General features: G+C 40.0%; 2 protein-coding genes across 3 annotated transcripts; one reads left to right on the top strand and one right to left on the bottom strand.

Moving 5' to 3' along the window:
- LOC129091345 (histone H3.3A) lies at positions 1 to 3,443 on the bottom strand. 2 transcript variants are annotated; one of them, XM_054598966.1, is made up of 4 exons: positions 3,339 to 3,443; positions 1,695 to 1,838; positions 1,021 to 1,174; positions 2 to 925 (listed from the first exon to the last, which is right to left on the bottom strand). In XM_054598966.1, exons 2-4 carry the CDS (start codon positions 1,820 to 1,822, stop codon positions 797 to 799), a joined length of 411 nt encoding a protein of 136 aa, XP_054454941.1. In that variant the 5' UTR covers positions 1,823 to 1,838; positions 3,339 to 3,443; the 3' UTR covers positions 2 to 796. The 2 variants fall into 2 exon arrangements, with proteins under 2 accessions (XP_054455020.1, XP_054454941.1); XM_054599045.1 differs by lacking the exon at positions 3,339 to 3,443 and having other exon boundaries at positions 1 to 925; positions 1,695 to 1,832.
- A 596-nt stretch (positions 3,444 to 4,039) lies between these two features.
- Positions 4,040 to 10,929, top strand: nop53 (NOP53 ribosome biogenesis factor). The gene is made up of 12 exons (XM_054599472.1): positions 4,040 to 4,277; positions 4,972 to 5,048; positions 5,145 to 5,247; positions 5,736 to 5,938; positions 6,650 to 6,705; positions 6,839 to 6,934; positions 7,087 to 7,188; positions 7,302 to 7,463; positions 8,297 to 8,472; positions 9,832 to 9,898; positions 10,470 to 10,546; positions 10,668 to 10,929. The coding sequence occupies exons 1-12, from the start codon at positions 4,072 to 4,074 to the stop codon at positions 10,726 to 10,728; spliced, it is 1,386 nt and encodes a 461-aa protein (XP_054455447.1). The 5' UTR covers positions 4,040 to 4,071; the 3' UTR covers positions 10,729 to 10,929.
- The last annotated feature ends 377 nt before the right edge of the window (positions 10,930 to 11,306 follow it).

Raw genomic sequence — 11,306 nt, 5'->3', positions numbered from 1 at the left:
TCACACATACGGCTTATTTAATCACAAGTATCCGTTTATTATGTTTGTGAATTTCGAGTACAAATATTTTGCTTTTAAAAATGACTGAAAACATAAATCAAAAACACAGTAGAAAAAAAAAAAGGTTATCATATCAACCTGAGAGAAGAAACCAAAAGTCAAAACATTACCTGGACATCATAACGTGGCTGAAAATCAAAAATATGATCACCATAGGTCTGCTACATATACGCCGCTGATTCTGCCCAAAAAATGCAGTGTCATCATAGCACAATGACGTTTCTAATTGACAACCAGAATCAAACCTTTGTATTTTCATACATTTAACACTAACAGTAGAAATACACCATTGTTGTAAAAAAAAAAAGGGAAAAATCACTACTTTTACAACAAATCTCTATTCAAAATGAAAATCAAAAGACCATTTATATCAATGTTAATGTCCGTCTAATGATGAAAATGTCTTAACCTTAATGCAATTTCCTATGCTTATCTCAAATCACACACTATTCTTGGCTTGCAAAAACACCTTATACATGAAGATAACAAGTATACCTGTGAGCTAGCTAGTAAGAAGTGAGGAGTGTTTCAAAGTTCAGACGTACATGAAGGTATCTCTAAAGAAACTCTGCTACTGGTAGCACCAAAGAAGACATGATCACACATTACGGTTATTACAATCATACGATATATATTTAAGCACCTCAAACCAAGCTACTAAGTATAGAGGGGGGGAGACAGGGATGAAAAGAGTGGTGACGCGACAAAAGGACAGCATATAACATCAGAAAAGATTTTAAGCGCGCTCCCCACGGATACGACGAGCCAGCTGGATGTCTTTGGGCATGATGGTGACACGCTTGGCGTGGATGGCGCACAAGTTGGTGTCCTCAAACAGACCCACCAGGTAGGCCTCGCTGGCCTCCTGCAGATGGAAGAGTCAAGACATTAGTTTTTGGTTGGAATGGTTAAAAACATGTTATTAGTTGAGTCATTTTATTAATGGTGAGAGCTACTGACCTGCAGAGCTCCGATGGCTGCACTCTGGAAACGCAGATCAGTCTTGAAGTCCTGGGCGATTTCTCTCACCAGGCGCTGGAAGGGCAGCTTGCGGATCAGCAGCTCGGTGGACTTCTGATAACGACGGATCTCACGCAGAGCCACGGTACCGGGCCTGGAGAGGAATGGCAAAAATGTTACAAATGTAATATTTGAGATGGGAGCAGCTTAAGTGACTTGATTTTGCACATTACATATGTTATCCATTTTTTTAAGATTTCAAAAGAACACATTACTCTAATTTTTTGCACTGTTTTCATCTTCACCTTGCACCTCTGCGTACTGTTGGTAGGGCAATAGAATGATTGAACCCCACTCTCAGTCTTTTTCTACTAGTGGGAGTCTGAGAGAAACCACAGGATAGAACATCAGCTGCACTCAGATGTTTCCCAGTGTTCTCCACATAATAGGCCGAATACACAATATACATAAACTACTGTGTTTTGTGACTACTGTGTGTAGTTTGTTAATAGAGTAAAATGTATAAGCTGTATAGGGCTTCTTTATTGCTGCAGGAAAACTACTGAGTCCACCTATAAGTCAGTTGAGTAACTTTACATCCACATAAACAACTGTGGTGTCCCTTGTGTTGTTTATATTTCCATCACAAACAGAATATCTACATGAGCTCTCACCTGTAACGATGGGGCTTCTTGACACCACCAGTGGACGGGGCGCTCTTACGAGCAGCCTTTGTGGCCAGCTGCTTACGTGGGGCTTTGCCTCCAGTGGACTTACGGGCGGTCTGCTTGGTACGGGCCATGGCTACTGAAGATCACCTGAAGATTTAGAAAAGGAGGAGAAATGACATTGGTTAGTTGTATAGTATGTGTATTTATTGTCTGTGTCTGTGTAGTTGTATAGTATGTGTATTTATTGTCTGTGTAGTTGTATAGTATGTGTATTTATTGTCTGTGTAGTTGTATAGTATGTGTATTTATTGTCTGTGTTGTATAGTATGTGTAGTTGTATAGTGTGTGTTGTCTGTGTCTGTGTAGTTGTATAGTATGTGTATTTATTGTCCGTGTCTGTGTAGTTGTATAGTATGTGTATTTATTGTCTGTGTCTGTGTAGTTGTATAGTATGTGTATTTATTGTCTGTGTAGTTGTATAGTATGTGTATTTATTGTCTGTGTAGTTGTATAGTATGTGTATTTATTGTCTGTGTCTGTGTAGTTGAGCTGCTGCAACACTTGAATTTCCCCCATGGGGATCAATAAAGGAATATAATAAGAATAATTATTACAGAGTTCTCCTTTAAATCTACTTCAGCTTCATTGTACTTTCTCTACCCTGTAAAATCCAAAATAATTTAAACACTTGTTATTTGATATATTTTGTAGGTTTAATACTAATACACTTGGGCTGATGTTTTTTATGGTCACCATAATGTAGATTTAGGGGAACATGTGTATCAGAAAAGCTCAAGGGTTCTCGATGTGAAGGGTAAAAATGTTCTTTTCAATTTGTATTTAAATTAATATAGAACTTTACATCAATATTGCAAACTCTAATTTGCAGTGAGAGTGGGTTACAAAAAACAAAACAAAACAAATCAACATCAGGAGTCTCGTTGTTTTTCATATTTATCAAAGTAGGCTTATGTAATGACTGCCGTAGAAAGGACAGAGCAGCCGTCCAATCACAGCATCGCTCTTTATCGCGTAAACCAATCAAACTCCGTAAACAGCCCAAAGAGGCGGGATGTGGCAAACCCATCAACCAATCACAGCGCGATAACAGCCAAACAAGCCCCGCCCCTTGCGCAACCAACGCGGGTGCGCTCGTTTCCTAGCAGCGCCCTCCCCGGTCGCACGCAAAACCTGCTATTGCATTCAGAATGAGCTATTTTGAAGTAAAACCAAGCGGACCCGCCCGCCTCGGCTGCCCCGCGTCACAAAACGAGCACACAAACACCGAAAGACGATGGCTGTGCGCTGTAGAAGAAGGCAAAACGGGAAGGGAAAATCGTTGTAGCAAACGAAGAGGGTGATGATTAAAAACGACAATAGTGGAAAAAATACGCCGTGAAAGTGGGATATAGGTTTTTAAAAAGATACTACACATGTCAGGGGATCGTTTGGTGAACAATATTTTGTCAGATGACCCCTCACTTTAGGCGCATTTCCGAGTCAAATTTGATCACAAGTGCTTTTTTTTTTTTTTTTTTTTTTCAGGTTCAATCTTTTTCTTTTTCTCCACAAAATAAAACCCTCCAAAAACACAACCATCCGACGTTAAATGATAGATTGGAGTTTTATTGAAATGCTGATACTCACCTTTGGAAAGTTAGTGATAGATTACAGCTGCAAAAATGGGATTTTCTTGAGTCTCTAAAGCGTTGTTCTCGCTATAAAACGAAGGGACGAAGAAGAAGAAAAAAGGAAAAAGAACATAGGAGAGCAACAGGAGACACGTTTCCCATGATGCACTTGGGACAAACACATTACATACATGCTGCACCATGATAAACAACAGCACAACAAACTCACCACTTATATAGTGTTGATTTCTCAGATTTTTGATTATTTACATTTTTGGTTGATTTAAGTTGATTTAAGTTTTTTTATTAAATATTATTTTTTGGGGGAGGAAGAAAAAAGTAATCAAAACACAATTAGAATTCAAGAGAGGATTAAAAGTGTGATAATTTGGTGTTTCAGATTTTTTTTTTTATACTATATTAATCATTTTAATTGTATGTATTATATTATGAAAATACACAATTATAATTAAAACCAACACTCCAGTAGTTTTCTTTGTGAGGACCACACAAATTGTTGTTAATATCCATACTTTGTTGTTGTAAATAAATGTATTATAATAAATAAATAAAAACAAGGATAAACTTTTATTTACATGGACAGCTTATTCAATAAGTGACCTGCAGTTACATCTACAGGCCGCAGGTGGCGCTGTCAACGTGTCGGCACAAGAGAAGAAGAAACGTGTTTTTCTCTCTACCACATATAACAGACGAAGAAGAAGTTCTCTCTCCTCCAGTCCTCCAACATGGCGCCGGCCAGGAGATTAAAACGCGTGGTGGCCTCACAGCCAGGTTTTATCAAGTTAAAGTCCGTTTCGGGAGCTTCAGGTCCGGCTAGCGGTCGGAGAAAACGTCTGAACAAGAATAAGAAGAAGAGTTGGAACAAACACAGCGATATCAACGACGTAGATCAGTTTTTAGAAGACGTCAGGCTCCAGGAGAGGACCACGGGGTGAGTTCAGCTGTGTGTGTGTGGTGGGGGGGGAATAATGAGATAAATGTACACTTTACCTACAACTACAGATAAAAAAATGTCCATCTTTTAGTCATCTCAGGTAATGGAAAACTGTAGAAGTTTAACTATTTGTGTAGTCCTTCCTGTTTTCATGGCCTCCTGTTGTCTCATTAATGGAGTCAGTGTCGCAAAATTAAGTTAAATCCACTAGGGCTGAATATTTGTTTTTTAATTTATTTATATAGTACACTTTAAATTACAAAGTCTCAAGGTGCTTTACAGGGTAAAACAATCACAATAATCAAATATAATAATAATCATTTGTTTAGTGTCGTATGGAATAAAGGCTTTAGTAATTTTTCCCCAAAATGGTCAAATTCATGTCGAAGGACAATTTTATTTAGATTGAAATGAGAAAACCCTTTGCTTACTTAAGAAACCAAATATTAGTATTTGCAGCTTTTATTTTTTTTTTTATTGGACAAAATAAGCACTACGATGACGTCACCTAGGTCTCATGGAATTTGTTATGAATAATTTTATATATTTTATGCAATTAATGGTTAACATTTACTGTAGCACTTGAGCATGAAAATAGATGTTAGTTGTAAATAATATGTTGGGGGGAAAAAGCTCCTTTCTTCAATTGTCAAAGTCTATATTATGTATTCATTTGATCTTTGTGTTTCAGGGGTCTGCTGTCTGAGAAGTCAGATGAGCATTTGTTCTTTTTGGATGCTGGACCACCAAAGAAACCTCAACTGAGGGGTAAATAAAACAAAAAATAAATGTCCGTTGGCCTACAGTCTGGTTATGCATTTCTCAGAGTTGCAGCTGACCAGTGATGTGTATTTCCCTGTGTAGTACAGGAACCTGTCGAGGAGAAGAAGGGGAAAGGGAAGGGTTCGCGTCCTCTGAGGATAGACCTGATCCTGCAGCGAGACTCCCTCGTTCCGGCACCTAAAGAGTAAGCGTCCATCACAACCTTCTGTTGTTTATCCTCCTCTTCACATTGTCAGGAGAAACTGTTTAATGGTGTTACATTGTAAACTGAGTCCGACTAGGGGAAACTATTCCCCCCAGTCTTTTTTGTAAAGCATAATTACATTTTTGCAGCAACTTCGTATCCGTTAAACCAGATGTTTTATTTCTTAAGAAAGAGAATTAAAAAATCAGCTTTGCATTTGTTAATTGTAACGTTTGATGGCTGTGTGTGTCCCGTGATGATCTCATCCTTGCGCTCCCAGTATTTCCTTTAATGGGAATGTGAAGTCAACACAAAAGGAGCTCAGGAGGCTGTTGTGTAAACGGTGTCCTGGGATCTGAGGATATAAAAACAAGCATTATAAATTAGGCGGTGTCGCGTCCAAACAGGCCTGGTTACGCTTCTCGCAACTCCTCTCCATCATGTTACCTGGTTCATCATCTCCCATGTCTTCTTCCTCCCTCCTCCAGCGTGCTGGCCTACCAGCTGCCTAATGCCAAGAAGCTCCGTCGCATCGCCCACAAGGCCGAGGGGCTGGCAGCCAAAGGTGTGGTGCCATGGAGGCAGAGAAAGCTGCTGAACAGACAGCCGGCCGACACGACGGCCAAGAAGGCAGCGACAGAGGCCAACAACAACCCAGACAGAGAATACTACGACATATGGGGACAAGAGTGTGAGTTCTGTGTGTATAACGTGTGTGTGTGTCCAGTGATGATCTCATCCTTGCGCTCCCAGTATTTCCGTCATGGGAATGTGAAGACCGACATGGAGCTCCAGTGAACGTTGTGTAAACGATCATCTGGGATCTGAGGATGCACGCTTAGAAATATGGATTAATGTGCTGATTCAAATGTTAAATAGGATTTTTTTTCTAATTATATCCTAACAGATTATGTGAATCTCTTCCATGTGGAAGTTAAATGCTAAACCAAAGCTGCATTTTCCATACAGTGAGGGTAACCATACTTATAGATTTCTTCAGCTGAACTAAGCCTCTTTTCCTTGCCAGCTGATGGTGATCTTGGGAATCTAAAAGAGGAACCCACCAGGGATTTATTTTACTTTACTTTCTGAAGTTGTTGTTAGTGGTCTATTTGGGGAGGCCATTGCAAGACACAAGGCCTGGTGTACCCGTGTTAAATGTCAATTTAAGTCTCCACAACTAAATGTAGAAGTTGAGGACGGAAATTAGTTACCAAAGTATATCATCATTCTTTTTAAACTCCCAATCTTTCTGGCAGCCATACGAAACTAATGGATCATAGATTTGCAGCTACATACATTTGTGGATTTTGCGGCTGTGTTTGCTGTCTCGCCCTGATAATCTCTCTTTAGCGCACGCACGTGCTCATATATTTAAAACCATTTTCTCTTTTTCATGTAGCCAAAGATACATCTGACCCCTGGTACCTTCAACAGACGAAAAAGAGTCGTGTCAAGGTGAGAACAAATGCTTGTTTTTCTGAGTTTAAAACACCTGTCGAAAGCGCGCACACACATTACAAGGGTTTTTTTTGTTTGTTTTTTATAAATATAAATTATGACTAATGTGGCTGCATCCCTGTTTTCTCAGCGTCCAGAGAGGTTGAATGAGAAGCCGTCGGTGCTTCCTGCGGTGGAGGTGATCGCTCCCGGAGGATCCTACAACCCGGACTTCTTCTCCCATCAGGTAGGTCACAACTCTAAAAAAAATAAAGATTAATGGCTATAAATAAAGTTATTCATGTAATTCATATTAACAAGACTATATTCAGAGTTTACCTTGTTATAATGACCTGCCCTGACTTTTAATCTCTCTCCTCCCTCGCTCTGTGAACACAGGCCTTGCTGCAGGAGGCCCACGAGATAGAGGTCAAGAAAAAGAAGGAGGAAGACAAAATAATTAAACAACTGGCCGTGAACAGAGACCACATAGCAACAGAGGTGCAGACGACTATTCCAGCTCTTCCATCGTCTTCAGTTTATACTTAATAATGTGGAAGTTTAACTTCTTTGAGTTTATCTAACGTTTGTTTGTTTGTTGGTTGGTTTGGTAGGAGACGGTCTTCAGAGAGCAGGTGGAAGGCCTCGTGGAGGAGGATAACGAAGAGGAAGAAGACGGTGCTAATGAGGAAGAGGGTGTGGTAGTCGGAGCCATCTCAGTGGCCGTGAAGAAGACCGAGAGACAGAGGAAGAAGGAGAGGGCGGACAAAATTAAGGTAAATCAACATTTACATTCATTTTTGTAAGACTTTTACTTCAAGAATGTCTTAGTTCAAAGGTTTCTACTATACTAGTAATCACACTATTTCAATGATGTGAATACAAACGGACCTTCTATTCATAGGAGTCATACCACTCTTCTGGAAAATCACATCGTTCTAAGAATGTTATGAGGTGTTTTCTTTAAGTCACACTGCAAACTTAACAAAGCAAGATTTATTTATCAGATTCATTTGTATTTCCTAACATCAGATTTTTAATATTCATATAGATTAATAGGAGCACAAGATGTGGTGTTTATGAATCCTAAAACTGAAAGATGGAACTTGAAGAGAAGCACTTGAACGGACATCTGAAAAGTTCTTTAATTGATTTGTCGACTGAAAAACAATTATTGGCAACTATTTTTATAATCAGTTAATTATTTAAGGGTTTAAACCAAAAACTCCCAACATCATATACAAGATATAATATATCTGTGTACCCAATATAAAGTATTTCAAATGCAGTATGCGAAAATGCTTTTCTGTCTATTCTGACCCACAATCCTATGCACAAGAGGTATATATGAGCGAGAGGGTCAAAGTTCAAGATGCATAGTCATAAGGAAGACTTATGTCCCAATAGACTGCATGCAGCAGTATGTACTTTTTAAGGGCTGCACTCAAAGAAAAATAATGCTAATTTGAAGGCTGTTTATGTTGCACCTTGTGAAAGTGTCACTTGTTCCAGCTTCCAGCAAGCACTAACAAAAAGTTGCTATATTGTCTTTGCTCCAAACACCATCTGACAATCCACCTCACTGTTTCTCTTCCTCTTTCCATCCCAGGATCAACGGCGACAGGCCAACAGACTGAAGTCTGACAAACGCCAGCAGCTCTTCCAGCTCCGCTCCATAAAGACCTCCATCAAAGAGCAGGAGGAGGACACCAAGGTCAAACAGACCCAACGCAAGATCAATCAGGAGGCCCAGAAGGCTCAACCCAGACGTCTCGGCAAACTCAAGTACACACCTTTTACACTCTTGTCACACATGCTTCCGTATGTTAAAGGGCCACTCTGTGCTTTAGTGTTGAACTTTCATGAAGTTGGGGGGACTGAGGAGACATATTCTTTAAAAATGGAAAAATGAATAGTGCAAAAACCTGCGATATCCTGACTCTTGGTATGAGTTGAACTCCAAAAACACAAATCCTACATTTCCCATAATGCGACTCAATGGCATCTTTTTTTAAAACCTTCCCTGGCTTCTAAATATCCACTTCTTTCAAACTCCACACATCCAGTTTAAACAGTTTGAATCTTAAGACCAATCTGAGATAACCCTGAGGGCATTTTTCAGATTTTAGATAGAAGGCGTAATGTAAACTCCTCTATTCTTACATAATCGAACCGTGGTGAGGACCATATAACATAACAGAGACCGCTTGAAAAAAATGGGTTGTGAGATACCTGTCAGTCTGTATAACTTAATGTTTACTCTTCTGGGTTCCTAAAAAAAAAAATACAGTGTGAACAGAACCCTGACCAAAGCACAAATGTGTATATATAGTTTTCTTTTTTTGTCCCCTTGTGTGAATCCTCTTTAAGCACCACTAGGGGTCAGCATATGCAAAGATTAACTTAATTTACTGCAGACCTGGTTCAATTAAGAGCGGGACATCTAAATGACTCTAATCTGAACCTGAAAATAATAAAAGCCAAGCTACTTTGACACTCCTTTTTATTTAAGTCTGTTGACATGAAAACAGTTTGAGATATAGCCTAAACTACAAAACTAGCTGCACTTGTAACAGCACGGTTTTTATCAGCGTGTGGGTGCCAGACCTGAGGCAGCCTCCGTGCAGAATAAGGTGTCACATGATCACAAATTTAAACGGAGCAGAAGCATTCAAGGTTTTTAAAGTACCTTCAGAACTGAGTAGTGTAATAGAGATGCATAGATCTTTTGTGTTTGTCAGAAGCCGTACTGCTACAGTTGACCGTTTGCTGTTATTGTACTGTTTTGCCTGATTCAGTGTCTTAGTGTACAAAATATGCAATTTTTGGTGATTTGATGCGAGAAGCAAAATGTTAACATAGTAAAATGAGGCCATTTTAATAAACTTCTGATGGAGGCTGCACAACCCAGACCCAGTTTACCACGCAGCTGTGTTTTTAAACCCCTGCAGGGTCTGGTTTAGTTCGATGCTTAGTGGCAGAGCAACAGCCTCCATCCGATTTATAAATAAATTCATTCTTAATGAGTCCACAAATCATGAGACCAATTGCAGATCAGGTTTTAATTCATTTCAGCAACAAAATAAATCATTTTTCTAGCATGTTCATACTAACTTTTGTAACCATGTGCTTCCTTATTTGCAGGTTTCAGGCTCAGGACATGGAGGTTCAGCTGAGCGATGAGCTGGCCGGCTCACTGCGACAACTCAAGGTACTTCACTCGTTTTTTTTGTAACATTTGAGGGCTGTGTGTGTCCCGTGATGATCTCATCCTTGCGCTCCCAGTATTTCCTTTAATGGGAATGTGAAGTCAACACAAAAGGAGCTCAGGAGGCTGTTGTGTAAACGGTGTCCTGGGATCTGAGGATATGAAAACAAGCATTATAAATTTCTTCTCGTTTGAATGTTATTTTGCTCCCTCATCCACTGTGACCTCTGCCTTTTTGAGGACACCAAAGAGTTTATCTGTAATGAGTTTTGGTTCATTTAGTTGGTTGCTTCATCTCCAGCAGCCTGTATTGTCTTATTCTAAGCCTCATCCTATTCTGTAATGCTGCGACGACCCCACGGGGATCTTTACAGTTTTATTTGGAACATTCTTCTCTCTTATCTCCTGCTGTTATATCTCAGAATAATACTCTAAATCGGTCTTTTGTTGCATGAATGGGATTTTTATAATTTGGGTGGGAATTGGGCGCCCGAGTCAAAGCAGAGGGCCGTTTGTCTCACGTGAATTTGTCGTCTCTCTCTCTCTCTCCTCTCGCAACGCCGTGATTCTGCAGCCAGAGGGCAGCGTCCTCAAGGACCGCTTCAAGAGTCTGCAGAAGAGGAACCTGATCGAACCCAGAGAAAGAGCCAAGTAAGGACCGCTGCCTCGCTCTTGCATAACGGCCTCCTCAAAGGCTCGCCACAGATGTACAGATTCATATGGAGTGTATTGAATATTTATTTTAAATGGTCGATTCCCCTTCATCTCTTAGGTTCAAGAGGAGGCTCAAGCTGAAGTACGTGGAGAAGAGGGCTTTCAGAGAGATCACTTAAAGCCGTCCTGCAGACCACAGGAGCTGAACACAAGAAGCTCTGCAGCATTTTAAAGCCACAAACGCAACATAATGGAACTGTGTGTATATACAACTTAATGACCGGTGAGGGCCTGTTGGGCCCGTTCGGACATGTACAACTGCTAACTGATTAATATGTCACATCAGTGAGAGAAACTGAAATGAAAATATGTATTTCCTGTTCCAGTGCATGTGTGATTTTTATACATTTCTTACGTTTCAGTGTTTGTCATGTAATATAAACTCTTATCAGGAAGAGGTTTTCTGAGGGTTTATAGTGTGCAGCTGTGGCCAAGTGTCACTACTCTGCTCATACATGACCAAAAAAACGAGTAGCCTAATAACGGGGTCAGACGCACGAAATGTTCTGCTGCAGCGATATTGGTCAGGTTTATGTCCACCCCCAGCTTTAAATTCAATTTATTAGTATATCCGAAATCCAACATTTCTGTGCAAGGGCTTTACATCTGTACAGCTTACAACAGCCTCTGTCCTTGCAGCACATCAGAAAAGGGAAAAACTCTTAACCCCTCCAATAAAAACTGATGAGACAAACAA

This window comes from Anoplopoma fimbria, chromosome 1 (genome assembly GCF_027596085.1).
Source record: "Anoplopoma fimbria isolate UVic2021 breed Golden Eagle Sablefish chromosome 1, Afim_UVic_2022, whole genome shotgun sequence".
In the NCBI taxonomy this organism is placed as follows: domain Eukaryota; kingdom Metazoa; phylum Chordata; class Actinopteri; order Perciformes; family Anoplopomatidae; genus Anoplopoma; species Anoplopoma fimbria.
This window is presented reverse-complemented; position numbering and strand designations above follow the sequence as displayed.